Source organism: Oryzias melastigma, linkage group LG23 (genome assembly GCF_002922805.2).
Source record: "Oryzias melastigma strain HK-1 linkage group LG23, ASM292280v2, whole genome shotgun sequence".
NCBI lineage: Eukaryota > Metazoa > Chordata > Actinopteri > Beloniformes > Adrianichthyidae > Oryzias > Oryzias melastigma.
This window is the reverse complement of record NC_050534.1, coordinates 4,068,254-4,086,359: the sequence shown is the minus strand read 5'-3', so window position 1 is coordinate 4,086,359 and position 18,106 is coordinate 4,068,254. Positions and strand designations below refer to the sequence as shown.

Sequence of the window (18,106 nt, the reverse complement as noted above, 5' to 3'; positions counted from 1 at the left end):
GATATAACAGGTTTTTTCTCTTAAATGTACGACTTTAAATCTTGTAATTTTAATACTTTAAAACTCGTAAATATATAACTTTCAAATGTAGTAAATTTACAGATTCAAATCTCATAAATATGCAACTTTTAATCTATCAAGGTTACAACTTTATCTCGTAAATGTACAAGTTTTTATTTTGAAATATTCCGACCTTAAATCTTGTAAATTTACGACTTTAAATCTTGTATAAATATACAGTTTTTGATCTTGTAAATTTAAATTTTTTTAACAAGTTAATTTACGTCTTTGAATCTAATACATTTGTAGCTTTTAATCTTGTAATTTTTACTAGTTTTTATTAGAGAATTTACAACTTTAAATCTTGTAAATGTATGACTTTATATCTCATAAATTATGACTTTTAATCTTGTAAACCTACAACTTTTAACCTTGTAATTTTACTATCTTTTTATTTGTGAAGTTTTGTTCTTTAAATCTGGTAAATTTACGACTTTATAAAGTTGTAAATTTACAAGATTTAATTAAATCCAGTAAATTTACGATTTTATATGTCGTAAATATTAAACTTTTCAACTCATAAATTTACAAGATTTCATTAAATCTAGTAAATTTACGACTTTTAATCTCGTAATTTTATCAATTTTTTTCTTGCAAATTTATGACTTTTAATCTTATAAATTTACAAGAAAGATGTAATAAATTTAGCTTATCACTCTTATAGTCATTAAAATAAGACTTTATTCTCCTAATTTAACAGTTAGGATTTTTGTTCTTGTAAATTTATGAGAAAAAACTCATAATTAGAAAAAAACTGTATTGGTTTGTAAAATGGCCCTATATTCCATCCTAGATTTTCTTTGAATGTCAAGTGTAATTTTTAGTAATCATTTTCATTGTGGGAACATTTCAGTCTTGAACCAAAAAGCCAGTCATTCAGCCAGTCAGTCAGTTTGTGTCATAGTGTTTTAAATCACTAGTTCTACTAGCTTTTCTTCATTAACTTTTTTTTTAAACTTTTTAATTCTTCTATGTCTTTAGATCTCTTCTTTTGTTGCCACAGCAATTTCCTGAATTTACCCACTAAACATCTAAACATCTTCCTCTTAAGGGCTCCTTCTTGGTCATTCTTACAGTGAATTAGTTACCTTGAGCACATATTCTAATTTTCGCTGCACAGTAGTTCTCGTCATAATGATAGAAGATGCCATGTTTGACTTAGTTTTCATACAATTTTTACTCAAATAGATCTTCAGCAGCATAAACAGCTGATTTGACACTTTATTTTGAAAGGAAAATGTACTTGCCTCTTTCAGAAAAAGTTGTTATTTATAGAAACATTATTATTCAATTATTGTAAGTATTTAAAAGCTAAATTTCATAAATGAATGGCTTTATTGCCACTAAAAAAAAATAAACAAACAAAAAAACAAATAAAAGTGTATTTTTCTAAAATGTTTAGTGGGGTTTGGCAGCTCTCGGTGGCCAGTAAGAAACTAGACTGAATCATATGAAACACAATCATTTTTTATTGGTGTTAAAGTTTGCAGAGTCATGGTGATAATAATGGGACAGCAGTTTATGTTTCAGCAGCATCTTATTTTGTAAAGTTTGTGACGTCAGGTCTGCCGGAAGTTGCGTCTTCCACCAGAAATCAAAAACAAATATGGCCGCGTCCCTTCGCCGCCTCACGTCTGCGGGGAAAAGGCTACAAGAACATCTACTGAGGACGTCGTACGCTTTACCAAGGGTAGGACAGTGTGTTTAAAGCCGGGCGGAACTGTTGTGGTGCTTTTGTGTCGCTGCTGTACACAAGAGCAGCCTGAAAAGATGACCGCCACGCGCCGCAGCTCAGTGTTAGCAAGAAGCGACCACTCTGATGACGACATTAGTCAGCTGGAGCCTTAAATAAAAAGGGAATCCAGTTATAATGAATAATATCAATAGAGGTAGTGATAAAATATGATATATCTATTATTATATCTATTCGAAGGAGGAAAAAAGTCCTAATTGTTTTGGAAATGCATGATTAGAGTTTGTTACAGGGACAAATAAGGTTAGAAAGTGATTCTAAGATTCTTAAAAAACCCAATAGCATCAAAAAAAGGAATTTGGGGTGGGATCTGGTTTACATATCAAGACATTTGTGAAGATCACACGGCGCCAGTGGCAAATTTACCAATCTTGGTTCTGTTTGTCTGGTTTTCTTTGTATACTTTGTCCTTTCTTTAAATTGTGTGAAACAAACCAGATTGTTAGATGTCAGAGAACTGTAATCCTGACTCCTCGTCTTCTCTCCAAAGAGCGTTCCCGGACCCCAGAGATGGTTGGCGAGCCGAGCCGCTCAGCAAGTGCAGCTGAATGTTCCAGAAACCAAAGTTACCACGTTAGAAAACGGCCTCCGAGTGGCTTCAGAGGACTCGGGCCTCACAACCTGCACTGTAAGTTTGTGACAAAAACCTGAACTTTTCAAAGTCTCTTTTTTTTTTCAAAACAATATTTGCCAAATTGTGGGGTTTTTTTGTGTGTGTGTGTTTTTATGTATTCATTGTTACATGTTGAAGCCCTTTTTTACCTAGTTTTGTTAAGTATGTCTGTGTTTTTAGTGATTTTATTCAGTTTTGTGGGTTTTTGTTTTTTTTTACCACAAAAGTTCATGAAAGATTATATCCTTTTCCTTTGTTGTGTTTTGCTATCGTTGTGTTGATGTGTGTCTTCTCATAGGTGGGCCTGTGGATCGATGCTGGCAGTCGCTATGAGAACAAAAGGAACAACGGCACGGCACACTTCCTGGAGCACATGGCGTTCAAGGTGAGGCGGCGAGGACGGAGTCGGTCTCTCCCACGTATGCGTCTCCGACCGTCTTTTTGTTCGACTGCAGGGCACCAGAAAACGCTCCCAGCTGGATCTGGAGTTGGAGATCGAGAACATGGGGGCTCACCTGAACGCGTACACGTCACGGGAGCAGACGGTGTACTACGCCAAAGCTTTCTCCAAAGATCTGCCTCGAGGTACATCCAAAACATGGATATGAGAAAACAACTGCTGTTTTCCCTCATTATATCACAGTTCATCTCGCTGTTTTAACTGATTTTTTTTCAGTACAGTTTATTTTTTTATTTATTTATTTTTAATGCATTACATTTTGTTCTGCCTCCTGATTGGCCGTAGACCGTTGTCAATCACTCCCTCTGTGGTGCGTCTCTTGTACAGAATGAGTTCAGGATCAAAGGGATGAGACCGATGCATTCATATAAAAAAGATCATCCACCTCATATGAAAAATTTACATTCACAAGATATTTTTCTGCTTTAAAAGAGAAACGCTACCTATTACGATTAGGGCTGTCATGATTAGTCGACTAATCGACTATTAAAATAGTCGACGACTAATTTAATAGTCGATTAGTCGTTACTTTATATTATATGGAGTCAGAGTGTAGTAAAGTTGAAAGTTATAATGGTATTATGCTAGCTTTTTGGACTATTTGGCATTTATTAAGATTTTTTTGTGTCCATTTTGGAGTTAAGCTAATATTTCAGCTACATGCTAGCTATTTTGGTTAATTGGGGCTTTTTCAAAGTTTTTTTTAGGCTGTTTTGGAGTTAGGCTAATATTTAAATGCTAGCTGTTTTGGCTAATTTAGGCTTTTTTTCAGTGTTTTAGGCTAATTTGAAGTTTAGCTAATATTGAAGCTACATGCTAGCCGTTTTGGCTAACCTATTTTTTTTTTTTTTCGATTTTTAGGCTAATTTGGAATTTAGTTAATATTTTAGCTGGCTTTCAGCTTCAGTGTTTTTAGCTATCAATTTCAGCATCTTCAGCGGCCAAATTCAGGTTATAGCATTTAGATTAGCATTATTGCAGGTAAGTAAGTAAGTCTTTATTTATATAGGTAATCTTATCTATGTAGTTTTTAGTTAGTTTAAAGCTAATGATGGTTAAGATGTTTGTTTTACATCCAGGTTCTGCATGACCTGATTAGTCGACTAATCTGAAAAAAATAATCGGTGATTTGTTGACTATTAAAATTTGTGGCAGCACTAATTACGATAAAAGAAACCCAACCTAAGTTTTATCTTCTTTAAAACATTTTCCATAAAAGATTTAAAAGTGAGGGAGTTATACTCCTGCATCACCTCGATGACTCCCCCTTCAAGAGTGGTGACTACAGGAAGATTATCTGAGACTTTTTTTTGAAAACAGCATTAATTTGAAATTCTCTGCATTACGCATTACTTTCAGCTAACAGAAGGGACTTTTGGACAGCAGCAAAAGCTTACTTCTTGTACCTGAGAGAGAGATGATCCACAACAATAAATAAATGCATCATCAGCATAAAAGTGCAACTTGGCTTCTGATTCTGATTGACTTAAGTGGACAAAGTGTGAAGGGAGAGTTTTTGTTGTAAAAAATAAAGTTGACTTCTTTGTCTATCGCAGGTTATTTTTAGAACAGAACTCCTGAGATGAACAAGGGAACTCTGCAGTGTCTGTTCTTTATTAAATGCGGAATCCTCTCTAGATTGTTTATTTTTTTGGCTCCATGTTGAGAATGTTTGTTTGTCAGCCGTGGAGATCCTGGCTGACATCATCCAGAACAGCACTCTGGGGGAGGCTGAGATCGAGAGAGAGCGGGGCGTGATCCTACGAGAGATGCAGGAAGTGGAGACTAACCTACAGGAAGTGGTCTTCGATTACCTTCACGCCACAGCGTACCAGTCCACCGCGCTGGGCCGCACCATTCTGGGCCCCACCGAGAACATCAGGTGTTTGTCCTTTTTCCCTTCGTTCTGTCCAGACCTCCACAGTTCTCTGGGACTCAGTTGTGCGTTTGTGTCCCAGGACCATCAACAGAGGAGACCTGGTGGAGTACATCACCACTCACTACAAAGGACCCAGAATCGTGCTGGCTGCAGCTGGAGGTAAGAAGTGACCATCTCCTGATGTGGTGACAAAAATACTGAGGCGTTTCTGATCAGGAGTCTGCCACAACGAGCTCATCAGTTTGGCCCGCTACCACTTTGGAAAGCTTCCCGGCAGATATGAGGGTGAAGCCCCGGCGCTGCCTCCATGTGACTTCACAGGAAGTGAGGTATGCTGCGAGTCACACTCCAGGGAGATCAAGCAGCTTTGGAGGAGTTCTAACCACGTCGTGTCCTTTGGGTTCAGATTCGTGTGCGTGATGATAAGATGCCCCTGGCTCACATTGCCATTGCTGTCGAGGCCGTCGGCTGGTCACACCCCGACACCATCCCCCTCATGGTGGCCAACACGCTTGTTGGGAACTGGGACCGCTCATTCGGCGGAGGAGTGGTGAGTAGATGTTTTAAGTTCAGCTTTAACCCTTGAACACTGGAGCTCCAGTATTTATGTTCTTTGATTTGCTGTAACTTTTCAAGCCGGTCGTGCCGCGGGGCAAATGCACTAGTGCAGGGGTCTTATTTAAACAAATAAACACGGTTTTCATTCAGTTATCTAAATATTTAAAAGCTACATTTATAAATACATTTTTCATACCAAAAAAGCATAAATATTGTGCCATTTTTAAACGATTCATTGGGATTTTGTGGCTCTCGTTGGGTTCTGGTCTGTAAGAAACTAGAGCAAATGGCTCTTTAAGCTTTAAAGGTTGCAGACCCCTGCACTAGTGGACCCCACCCAGCCTCTATCAGAAGGACTCGGGGGACCCGTGCAACACCGGGCAGACGGGTTTCTGTCCCGACCCCAGACAGGGATTCGGTGCTAGACTCGTTAGTTTCTATTCCTCCAACTTAGAACTTAGAAGCAGGTCGTCTGGTCTGATCTGAGGTCTGACACAAAAACCAATACTACAGTCATCCTCCATAAGCTGAAATAATCGGTGGTTCTGCCAGAAAACGTGGAAATAGTGAGAATAAAGCCACCATTGACTTTGAATGGACTTCAAGATCAGCCTAAACGTTCATTATTGCGAGTAAACCCACTCAGATCTTTTTAAAATGTTTTAGAAGTTCTCCTTTATCAGCCGACAGTAATTACTAGGACTGTGAACATTAACGCACGTGATTAATCAGAAAGAATTAACACGTTAATATGTATTAACACAAATGAATTGAAGAAACAGTCCTTCACTTTAACTCTGAGGTTCAGGCTTCCTCAGCGTGCGCTATAAACATTTCGTCTGGTATTATCACACTTATACCATCGTCACTTACTAAAAATAATTATGTTTATATATATATATATATATATATAAATATATCAATAAAAATATTGGTTTTTAGTACTTTATTCTTGCCATTTTTGTGGTTTAGATCACTTTTTCACAAAAAGCAGATAATTTGATCCGTGGTCCGGTGGTATATTGTACAAATAAATTTTACCTGGTAAAAATTGCGATTAATCAATTTTTTTTTTTAATTATTTAACAGCAGTAATTAAAAATAAATGTTCTAAATGTAGAGTTTTGTGTGGAATTTCATATTGTGATTATTCGCAGATAAGTTGTAGAAAATAAAAAATATAGCAATTCATTTTTTCCAGGTTTGAATTAATTAATTTGTTTTTTAATTGATTCCCAGCCCTAGTAATATTGTATTTGTAAAAAGTCACATTTTTGTTTTTCTGTCTTTGTGCAGTTGTAGCACAGCAGTAAATGGATATCCGGCCCTGTCCAATATGGCGTCCAACTTTGCAACAAGCTAGCATAGCAGCTCCAGCCTATATATAACTGCTAGTAGCATCCATGGGTTTATGCCATGAAGTAGATCCATTATTGCTAAATCCACCTATCGACTGATGACCTGGAGAAACTGCAGATTCTGAAAAAGTTTCAAATGAAATCATAGACGTGCTTCATCTGCAGCTGCTGTGATCAAATGTTGTGTTTGATCATCCCGGATCACTGCTGATGGATGTGGATGTGTTCCATGTCTGAACCCAGAACCTGTCCAGTAAGCTGGCTCAGATGGCCTGTCAGGGGAACCTGTGCCACAGCTTCCAGTCCTTCAACACCTGCTACACAGATACGGGCCTGTGGGGGCTCTACATGGTGTGTGAGCCCGGCACGGTGGGGGACATGATGCACTTCACCCAGAGGGAATGGTGAGTGGACCCCGCCCACACGGCTGCTGTCAGAGGGACCTCTGGTTTAATGACCCGTTCCTGTCAGGATGTCGCTGTGCACCAGCGTGACGGAAGCTGAAGTGGCTCGGGCCAAGAACCTGCTGAAGACAAACATGCTGCTGCACCTGGACGGTAAGACCCCCCCCAAAAGAGAACTGTACAGTCCCAGTGAGAAATGTTGACGTGGACACCGCATTTGTCCAGGATCCACCCCGATCTGCGAGGACATCGGCCGACAGATGCTGTGCTACAGCCGCAGGATTCCTCTGCACGAGCTGGAGGCCCGGATCGACGTGAGAGAGCCAGAAAGATCGAGATAAACTCTTTATCGTGCAACCGTAACCGTGTTTCTATCCGTCAACAGGCCATCGATGCAGAGACCATTAAAGAAGTGTGCACCAAATACATTTACAACAGGGCTCCAGCCATCGCAGCTGTTGGTACGTCTTACCCAGAATTCACTCTGGTCCGTCTGCGGTGCGTCAGTTCATTACGTTGACTGATCCGCCCCCCTCGATCCCGGAGGAGTGGTTTATCCCACTCATCCAACACTTAAACGTGAAATTAAATCTTTTAAAGTTTTATTTTGAAAGTACAACAAAAGTTTTTATTTTGAAACTCAAACTTGTTTCTGGTTTTCTGACATTTTTCCCAAAACTTGAGGCATCAACAAACTGGAACTCCTGTTAAAAGCTTGAGGAGATGAAGCAGGGATGACTGAAACATACTGATAAATAAACATTTGTTTTAGTGTCGACGCAACAGAAACACCACAAACGGACCAGAGGAAGTCACGCCTCTCCTTTTTCCATCATCACTATAGACACAGTTCAGGAATTTAGAAAAACATCTCATTTTACAATTTAAAAAAAGCCAACAATTGGTTCAGAGAAGATCTAAAACCTTAAATGACGTCAGCTGAAGCAGCTGCTTATATTATGGGGTCAAATCAGGATCTGGTTAAGCAAATGAAAAAGCAGGTTTAAAATAGAAACTCAAAATACGTTTAGAAAACTTGAAGGAATGAAAAAAATATTGAAAATTTTAAAAAACTCAGTTACAAATTAAAAAAAAAATTTATTTGTACTTTCAACTTTCCTTTTTCATTCTTTCCTTTCAGTTCTGTTTTCAGTTTCGCTGCTGAGCAGATCCTAATTTTACATGGGGGCGGGGCTTTGAGCTGATTGGCTACTGAGACATGTTTGCATTAGTCTTCACCACTCATTTTCTACACTTTTTTCAGACACACATGAATATTTTCACACTTTTCTCTCATTTTTTTACTCTCACAGTTCAAACTTTCATAGAAAAATAATTCTAGCATTAGGATGAAAACAAGGATCTAATCATGACGATTTATGTAACGCTGCCAAGCTGGACGTCTGCGTGAAAAATGTCACGGAGGAGATCCATTGACGAGATCAACAGCAAAGTCGTGCTGAAAAAAATCCACCCAACAGCGAGACTGTGAAATTTAGACCACAATATTAGCGAAGTAAAACTGCACAGCAGTAACAGTGTTGTAGTTTGATCGGAGTGGGGGATCATGGGAAATATGTCCCAGTAGCCAATAGGGCTGGGAGTAACTTGGTACCACACCATACGATGCGATACGCAGCTCACCAATGTTCTATTTTTTCTGGAGTCAAAGCAGATCCTGATTTGACTCCATAACTTCAGACATTAGACCTGCAGCTTCTCTCTAGTTTGATTTGTCCGTTTGAAGAAAGTTCTGGAAGCTGTAAAAACATGAAGTTCCAGCTGGACTTTCAGAACTGACTGTTTTTTCTTTGTCATAAACGTCAGGTCCAATCGAGCAGCTGCCCGACTACAACCAGCTCCGCAGTGGAATGTTCTGGATGAAAGGCTGAGCAGAACCTCCCAGAATCCATCAACTATTCATCCATTAAAGAAAGACGTATTTAATAAGTTTCTAGTTTTTTTTTTATTATAAAATAAAGAACAACACAATAACATTAAAATAAGGGATTGTGGTTCTGGTCATTTTTTACTCTTGGCTGCCACTTGTTCCTGAGCAGCTTTCTTGGCTTTAACCATCTCCACCAGTTCCTGAGGGAGGAGCAGAGAAGCAGTTAGCAGCAGAACTGAACCTCAAACCAGCGTCAGCATCAGTGTTCAACCTGTACGTGGGCTTGGGTCTCGTACCTTGTACCTCTTCATGCAGTCCTTCTTGGTTCGACCGGGAACTGCAGCGGCGATCTTCTCCCAGCGTTCAGGTGTACTGACCGGGTACGTTTTCAGAGCCTGTTCCAGGAGCTTCTGTTCCTCAGTGGTCCAGGGCGCCGGGTTCCCTTCACCGGAGGCTGAGGACCATAAACATGCAGAGAGTTCAGGAAGGAAGAGGAAAATATCCGAGCTGGACATTCATCTTCGGTCCAGAAACCAGGAGCTGATAGTCCTTCATGCAGGACGTTTACTACTTCTTAAAGGGTAACAACAGGCTCAACTCAGATTTGAAAAAAAGGGGGCGGGGTGAGCGGGGGAGGTGTGGTTTGAATCTATGATTGACACTGAGGTCAGCTTGAGGAACTCTAACGTCTTCAATGTGGAGAGTGGTACCGAGCAAAGTGATGCCAGTTTCTCCACAGAACTTTCTAGGAACTTTACGTGTAAAATGATGCTAGCATCATAGCTAATGAGGCTAACGTATCAATCTCGAGTGAAACATTCATTGCAAATCCACCACCAGGACGGCGTTTGCAGGATTTTATGCCAATAGCAGTCAAACACACTGGAAAGTTGTGCAAGTCTAGATTTTTGACAACTGATTGCAACACACCTACGAACTATGCTAAAGCTAACACGCCAACAACGACTGCCCCAGAATCAAAGATGGGCGGGGCTTTTATACTGGAGCTGCAGAGCATGACGACGCCATACTTATACTTACACCAGTTGACCAATCAGAAAATTCAACTGTAATACTTCATTTTAACCTGTAGGGGGCAGTGCACAGACAGTTTTAAACTATAATTTCAGGAATTTAACAAGTTTATTTTAAATGGTCAAAACTAAACAGGACTTTTAAAGTCCCATTTATAGAAGTCAACAGCCAAAAAAAGTTGATTTAGTGTTCGGTTACACTTTAAAAAGATCAAATACTTTTGATAACAGCTCAAGAGAAACAACCTGCAGGGAAGGGCGGGGCTTGAGCGAGAGATTTATAAACATGTGTTTTAATACAAATCTTGTATAATTAGATAATAAATAAAAAGTTTGTGTGTTAGTAGTGTCATCCGTTTCTGTGGGATGAAAAGAAAGATCCACTATGGATCAATTCTGAAGGATTTAAATACAAAAATAAACTTTATAAAACAATACAACCAAAGTGTGGGAAGAGATAAAAATGTAAAGATTTTATATAGAGCTACAAAACAGGAGAATCGCCAAAAGAAAATGAAGTTACAGAGTCTATAGATGAGATGGTTTTGCTGCATATTTGATACTAATGTTCCCAGTCAAGCTAAATCAGAAATGTCCCGGTTAGGGAAGGACAATCTGAGCTCAAATTGAGCCTAAATTATTATTATTTTTTTTAAATAAGAAAGAAAAGAAAAAAATAAAGACATTCTTTTTACAAATATTTTCTGAAAAATATCTACAAACTTTCTTTCTTTAAAACTAAAGTTCCCGTAGAACCGTTTTATTTTGAAAACTAACTTTTCAGGGCACCTAAAAGGGACACTATCTGTGCCTCCAGGTGGATGAACATGGTACGATTCACTACAGCATGTGGGAAATGTCATGAAGGTTGGATGAGCTACAAAGGTTAAAGGTCACAGGTGTGCTGTGGAAGCGAAAGCCTACCGTCAAAGCGCTCCGAGGGCGCCGCGTTGTCTATGGAGGGCGCCACTGAAGAGTGCTCCTTCTTGAACTTCTCAAAGGCCTTCCGGTTGATCTCGTCTTTCTGCAGCGGATCTACAGAAGGGACGTCCGTTACGAAACGTCTCCCAACCGTCAATGTGACGCCGCGCCGTCCGCTCACCTAATCTCTGCAGGTTCTTGGCTTTGTTGATGACGTCTTTGGCCGTCCTCTTCATGCCGCTGACGGAGTGCAAGTTCATGTAATTGGCAATAACTTCCCATCTGAAAGAAAAACGTTTCTCTGAAACATGCTCATTGACATGAAAAGAGTCAAACGTCTTCAAATATTAACCTCTAGGGATGGGTTAACAAAATCAATTGATTAATAGATCAGTAATTGATTCAGAAACGCATAAAGCTAAAGTTTGTTAGCTTGATGCTAACCTATTAAGGGATTTTCCCATAGGACGGCTAATGCTAACGCTCAATCGATCTAAACATACATTGCTGACTAAATGAACATCTTTATAAACTCACAGGGATGAATTTTCTAAAAAAAACTTTGATTTTTCTTCTGGTAAAATGCTATAGCGCCATCACCCCCTAGTGGCCAAACTGAAACACCCTCCAGGAGAAGCAGAACAATTGAGAATGCTATTAGCAATCTCGTGAATTTTGGCGATATAGGCCCCGTAATTGATGAAGCAGCATTAATGACGTTCTGAACCTGGCGTTGGTTCCAGCGGGGAACAGGTTGACCGCTTTGATGAGCAGCTGCAGGTCATCTTCATTCCAGCCCTTCCCGCCGCCGCCGCCTCCTCCGCTGGCCTGCTCAGCGCTGCGAGCCGCCTGCATGGCCTGCACCTCGGCTTCCCTCTCCCTCTGCAGCTGAGCGTTCACCTCCTCCACCTGCAGAAACGTCCAAGTGGTCAGCTTCAGCAGTTTTAGCTATTAGCTTCAGCAGTTTTAGCTATTAGCTTCAGTGTTTTCAGCTATTAGCGTCAGCATTTCTAGCTGTCAGCTAGAAGCTGCTGAGGCAGGACGACCTTCTTAACACAAAGTGGGTTTTATTTTGAAAGGAACTAGTGTGTGCTGCTGTCAAAAGTAAAAGAAGTCACAACTGTTATATATAAACATAAAAACACTGTTGCAATGATTATTGCAATATTTAAGTTCTATTTATAAATCAATGTTTAATTGACAAAAAAGCATAAATATTGTGCATTTTTTAACAATAGAGTGAGACTTTGCGGCTCTCGTTAGGTTCTGGTCTGTAAGAATTGAGACCAAATGGCTCTTTAGTGTGAAAGGTCGCAGACCTCTGGATTTGGTCGTTATTGATCAGGCGGGTGATGTTTGCAATCTCAGGACAAAAATCTACATGTTATTCATAAAAATAAAAAAGTACCTGTTTCTCCACGGCTGCCTTGCACTCCTCTTTAGAGCCTGAGGCCAGAGTTTCATTCAACGTCTGTAAACTAAGAAAAATCTGTCCTTTATAGAGGTTCAATTGACAACGTGAAGATTATTGCTTGGTCTTTAGCTTAAACTGATGCATGTTAGAAACTAATGCGAGGCTTTTACACGCCTGTAAATCTATCTGGGTCTCTACCTCATCAGCTCCAGACGCTCACACAGTTTCTCCACCTCCTCCATCATTTTCACTCCGTCAGCTTCACTGTCAGCAAAGTAGTTCCAGTTCTGTAAGAGAAGCGACCAACTGAAGCCAACACGTACCCGTCCTCAGAATGTGCACCGCTTACGGATAAGCTGCTGGGCTTACCTTACAGAAGGTCCTGAGCTTCTGCCTTTCCTTCTTGATGGCCTTTTTCTGGATCTCCTTCTCCTTCTTGGCCAGCACAGCCGCCTGCCTGGCCTCCTCCTCCTCTTTTTCCTTTGCTAAACGCGCCACTTCCAGCTCCGCCTGCCGGGCCTGAGGGAGAACGGAGGAAGAGACGGCATATAGAACAGTCCTGGAGAGTGTTTCAGTTTGGCCACTAGGTGGCGATAGCGCTGTAGTATTACACCTTATTCCAGATGAAGAAGAAAATATGAGCAAAGAGCAGAAATGGTTATTTAAAAAGTATATGTATTTAATTATTTAAAAGAGTTTGGAAAATGTATGTCTGTGAGTTTATAAAGATGTACATTTAGTTGACCGAGCGTTAGCATTAGCCATCCTATGGGAAATTCCATTATATGCTAGCATCAAGCTAGCAGACTTCGGCTTTATGCAGTAGATTGATTAATTGATTTTATCATCTCAGCCCTACAAGAGAGTGCAGGACACAGGGCTGGATGGTGGTGTAGTGGTTGGCACTCTAGCCTCACAGTGAAGGTCCTGGTTCAAATCCCAACTGTTCTCCTGCTTGCCTGGTTTTTTCTAACTCCCTCCCACAGCCCAAAATCATGCTGCACAGGTAGTTAGTGTCTCTAAATCACACAACAGTAGCTGGATTGGTTCCAGGAACTCCACGACCCTGAAGAGATTCAGCGGGTTCTGGAGATGAACCTACACTGAGTAATAAAACATTTACTAGCAGTTTTTAAATAAAGGTGTATCACATGCTGTGTGACTTTATGAAGTAAAATCTTTGAAAAAGCAGGACGAGGTGTATGGGGTCAAATCAGGATCAGCTTAAAGAGAACGAAAAAACAGACTGAAAACTTGAAAAATAGACATTACTGGAATTTTTTTTGGAAAATTTGAAAAAAGAAAAAAAAGTAAATCTGATAACAAGACATTGTAAATAAAAAAAACAGAAAATTTGAAAAGAAAGTTTTTACATTTATACATTTTTTATCCCAAATTTTCAAGATTTGTCTAAAGTTTTTAGCTTTTTTAAGTTTTCAAATAACATTTTATTTTTATTTTCAAGGTTTTTTTTAATTTTCAAAACTTTTTTTTTTTCAAATTTTCAGTTTTTGAAATTGAAAAGAAATTATGAAAATTTGGGGGGAAAAAAATGAAAACTTGAAATAAATCTTGAAAAAAAAGCGTAAACTCGATTTTTAAAAAAACTATAAATGTAAAAACTTTTTTTTAAATTTTCAGTTTTTGAAATTGAAAAAAAATGTATGAAAATTTGGGAAAAAAACTGAAGACTTAAATAAATCTTGAAAATTTGGGAAGAAAATAGAGAAAAGTTGATATTTAAAAAAATATAAATGGAAAACTTTTTTTCAAATTTTCTGCTTTTGAAAATATAAAAAAAAGAAAATTTGAGGGAAAAAAACAGAAAACTTGAAATAAATCTTGAAAATTTGGGGAAAAAAATAGCAAAAACTTGATATTAAAAGAAAACTATAAATGGAAAAACTTTTTTTCAAATTTTCAGTTTTTGAAATTGAAAAAAAAAATGATTTGGAAAAAAAACCCAGGACATTTGAAATAAAGTTTTTTGAAAACAAAAAAACCTGAAAACTTGACATAAATCTAAAATAAAACAATAAAATAATGAAAACATGAAAAAGAAACTAAATCTAATTTTTTTTTTCAAATTTACAATTTTTTTTCAGTTTCAAACTTTCAAAAAAAAAATCTTTTCCAATGTCTATTTCTAAAGTTTTGAATCTGTTTCTCGTTCACTTTAAGCTGATCCTGATTTGACCCCATACAGTCGTGGCTGTAACCATCAAACCACATCGACGGTCTGTTTTCTTTAGACCGAATGTTAAAAATCCTCTCTGCTCAGGCGTCTCATCCCAGATCCAACACTTACCTTCTCCTTCTCTTCCTGTTCTCTCTTCTTGGCTTCTGCTTTTGCTTTCTTCTCAGACTCTTTCCTTGCTTTTTCCTCGTCTTTAAATTTTTTTATCCTTGGGTCGCAACTGTAGGCCATGTCTGCAGAAACAAATCATCAGTCGTGAGTAGGGGGGGGGGGGTCAAATTATCACGTTAGTTATAGACAATTTAGTTTTTTTAAACTGCATTTTAAATCTTAAACTAATGTCCTGTTCTCAAATATAGTGAGAACAGTGATGTCATCAATGTGCGACTGTAGTTCCTAATAGAACTAAACGAGCCCTCAAGGCCACCGCTATGTAGCTATGTGAGGGATAAAGCCTGACCAGGTGAACATTATCATAAATTAATGGTGTACATTTTGTAGTTTGAGGTTAATATTTTGTGGATTACTCAGAAAACTCTGGGCCTGATGTTTTGTTTTTTCTTTATTGTTCAGGATTGATAAAAACAGGCTTCAATATTTTATCATCATTTAAACATCATCTTGTGTTGAAAACATTTTATAGATTTAACCAAACTGTCAAATGCCCACTGGATATTAATGTTCATATCTTTATTAATGCAGAGACGGGATGATATTCTTAAACTGCGGATCATAAAATGCTTCAACATCCATAACATTGGCATCAGGGGAACTTTGTGACAAAAATGAGTCCATACCGACTAGTGTTCTTATTCTGTTCATCTCCTCCTTCTTTCTCTGCGCTCTGGAAGCTCGGTTCTGCTTTTCAATCCACCTCCTCTCATCCCGACTGGAAAGGACAAAAGTTTTCAGTGTTAGTTTAAATCTGGAAAAAGAAAAATTGTGATCTGGACCTTACCATTCTGCCTTTTCCTTTTCTTCTTCATCCAAGTATGAAAATTCCCTCCACGAGTCAAAGTTATACCTTTAAACAAAATAATTTTTAAATCCAACTTCACCTTCAATTTTAAATAGTTTTCAACTTCTCTGAAAACACTGTTCTTACCAAAAGGAGTAAAAATTGTCCACCTCTTCAAAAGTCGAGTCTGAAGTTCCAAGTTTGGGCACAGACTTTTTGGTCGACCATCGAGCGTTCCTCTCGAAAACGGGAGAGAAAACCTCAAAGAAGTTCTCTTTGCCTTCGCCTTTGGAAGGCACGCTGTTGTCGAAGGTGGGATCCACGCTGTCGAAGGCTCTCCTCTTCATCGGATCAGACAGGGTTTCAATAGCTGCAGGTAGACGGAGACGCTGGGGTCACCAAAGGTCACGACAGAGAGGCTTTCCAGCTGGGCTACGTACCTTTAGTTATACAGGTGAAGTAGTCGTTGTCTCCTTCTTGGATCTGCTCTCCTGCAGCTTTCCTTTTGTCAGGATGATGCTTCAGCACGATCGCTTTGTCTGTGAGTTGTTAAACAGAACAGAGTTTGTTCCAGTAATGTGGGACGGCTCTACGAAGGCGAGGAGAGAAACTTACGCGCAGCTTTGATCTGTCTTTGTGTGGCTTTGTACCGCAGGTGTGGGAGGCCGAGGACGGCATAGTGATCCTGGTTCTGACAGACAGAAGGACCAAAACTCGGGGTTCATATTTGTTAAGCAAGAGAAAGACACTTCAAATAAAATGGATTATTATCAGTTATTACTTTAAGCCTTATCACTAGTGCTGCCATAAATTATTATTTTAATAGTCGACTAATCAAACTCTGAAATGATCTCTCCTCTCATCCAAATCTTCTTTTTTTCAAGGAAGTTCTTCCACATTCTTCTCACCACTATAAACTGCATCCATTACAAAATAAATTGGTTTTACTGTTGGGTTTTTTTAATATCAACCTTTTAACCAAAAACTTCCAAACTTGTTTTAAGCTGGGTGTACTGGACAACCAGCTTTCCAGAAGCATTTTTCATGAAGCTGTGCATAACTGAGTAAATACTCATCTAACAAAATAACCTTCTGAGAGAATGTAAGTAAGTAAGCAAAGCGTTCATTTACAGAGATATTTGAGATACCTTCCAGTCTTTGGGGTCGAGCGTTCGCAGCATGGGATGCTCCTCCAGCAGAAGCTCCTCGTCTTCAGACTCCTCCGAGGACTCCTCCTCATCCTCCAGCTCCTGGAAGGAGGCCGACACATTCCTGTTTCTCCTCCTGATGTACGCCTCAAACCACCGACCCACCGGCTCCACCTGAACAAGGACAGAAGCTGTGGGGCGAAAGAAACCAGACATAAAATTCATTTCAGCCAAGAGAAAGACGACAGAGAATAAGAGCGGAGTGACCCGCATTAGGAGAATTTTCTGAAAGATTGTTGCTGAAATTGTTCATAAATAAATTGTTTATCTACTTTTTCAATGAAAACCTAAAACTAATGATGTACTCTCTCCCATCAATGTGAGATTGTTTTTTTTTTTTTTTTAATCACGCTGGGATGGAGGTTTGAAGCCATTTCAATATTTATATTTCTGTTGCCATATAACCAAACTCTAAAAAGGATTAAAATTGAATCAGAGCAACCATTTAAAAAATTAAAATCTGAAACCAGCACTTTTTTGTGTGTTATGCTAGTGTCAATTGTATTAATGTTATTGTATCAAAAAATGGAGAAGAAAACTAATAAAAAAGTGAGATTAAAAAAAATAATTGAATCAGATTGCACCAGTCCTTCAAAATAAGTACTTCATTTTACTTGATAAACTACAACATCTTATTTCTAATGGTTTTTCAAAAATGTTTAGCTTGAAATTAACTTAAATTGATTGATGTTGTATCAGGTCTACATGTGTGCTTCTAGAACTACTGGTGGATTTTTGCTTTTTTAATCATTTGAGAAAATAAAAGAGGGGTTAGCTTAAAAATAACTTCAGATTCTAGGATTTGGCATTTACACCTACTACTCTTTTTCGATCCTTAAAGCCCGTGTTCGCTGGACTGACATGGGCTTTTGTGTGGCAGAGGCTACCGAGAATTCATATTTTGTGCTGAAATTTCCAAAGATTTAGTCAGGAGACTCACTGAAACCCAGGAACCGGCGTGGGCTGGAGGATTAATCAACACGACCAATTAAAAAAAACTTATTGGACTCACCAAATATAAAAAATGCATAAATGTAAAACATGTGGATGATATCTGAAGCTTTTTTGAACAACTGCGTACGAACAAGTCCAGTCTACTACCAGGAGCTCGTTTAGCTGCGACCCGGCGGCCTCCCACTGCTTACCGGCAGCCGCCTTCAGCACCGCGGTCTCCTCGACATTCTTTGCTTCTAGCAGCATCTTCACAACATAACCGTTTCCAACATCCACTTGCCAACACAATCAAATATGTCCGAAGTGCTAGTTTATGGGTCGCTCATTGACGGACCACATGGGCCTCCCGGTGTGCCTGCGGACCCAAGAAGCTCCGCGGCTTTGGGATCGTTATTATAGTTCCGGATTTTTAGTTCCGCTACGACTTGTTTGAGTATTCATGTT

The 18,106-nt window shown here is 39.0% G+C and overlaps 2 protein-coding genes across 2 annotated transcripts; one reads left to right on the top strand and one right to left on the bottom strand.

Moving 5' to 3' along the window:
* The first annotated feature begins 1,592 nt into the window (after nt 1-1,592).
* Nucleotides 1,593-9,093, top strand: pmpcb (peptidase, mitochondrial processing subunit beta). Its single transcript, XM_024262646.2, has 13 exons — nt 1,593-1,750; nt 2,304-2,441; nt 2,725-2,811; nt 2,882-3,011; nt 4,570-4,768; nt 4,845-4,924; nt 4,982-5,094; nt 5,172-5,315; nt 6,925-7,085; nt 7,153-7,238; nt 7,311-7,399; nt 7,471-7,546; nt 8,913-9,093. The coding sequence occupies exons 1-13, from the start codon at nt 1,667-1,669 to the stop codon at nt 8,975-8,977; spliced, it is 1,452 nt and encodes a 483-aa protein (XP_024118414.1). The 5' UTR covers nt 1,593-1,666; the 3' UTR covers nt 8,978-9,093.
* Nucleotides 9,019-18,104, bottom strand: dnajc2 (DnaJ (Hsp40) homolog, subfamily C, member 2). Its single transcript, XM_024262645.2, has 16 exons — nt 17,854-18,104; nt 16,649-16,839; nt 16,116-16,191; nt 15,941-16,039; nt 15,648-15,870; nt 15,501-15,566; nt 15,340-15,431; nt 14,654-14,775; nt 12,715-12,864; nt 12,544-12,632; nt 12,340-12,409; nt 11,659-11,840; nt 11,113-11,213; nt 10,935-11,045; nt 9,273-9,430; nt 9,019-9,176 (listed from the first exon to the last, which is right to left on the bottom strand). The coding sequence occupies exons 1-16, from the start codon at nt 17,906-17,908 to the stop codon at nt 9,108-9,110; spliced, it is 1,854 nt and encodes a 617-aa protein (XP_024118413.1). The 5' UTR covers nt 17,909-18,104; the 3' UTR covers nt 9,019-9,107.
* Between the last annotated feature and the right edge of the window lie 2 nt (nt 18,105-18,106).

Coding starts and splice junctions, on each gene's coding strand:
- pmpcb (XM_024262646.2), top strand. CDS start 1,667: ATGGCCGCGTCCCTTCGCCGCCTCACGTCTGCGGGGAAAAGGCTACAA. Junction 2,812..2,881: donor TGGAGCACATGGCGTTCAAG/GTGAGGCGGCGA, acceptor GTTCGACTGCAG/GGCACCAGAAAACGCTCCCA. Junction 7,086..7,152: donor CACTTCACCCAGAGGGAATG/GTGAGTGGACCC, acceptor CGTTCCTGTCAG/GATGTCGCTGTGCACCAGCG.
- dnajc2 (XM_024262645.2), bottom strand. CDS start 17,908: ATGCTGCTAGAAGCAAAGAATGTCGAGGAGACCGCGGTGCTGAAGGCG. Junction 15,871..15,940: donor CTTCACCTGTATAACTAAAG/GTACGTAGCCCA, acceptor GTCTACCTGCAG/CTATTGAAACCCTGTCTGAT. Junction 11,046..11,112: donor CAAGAACCTGCAGAGATTAG/GTGAGCGGACGG, acceptor TCCCTTCTGTAG/ATCCGCTGCAGAAAGACGAG.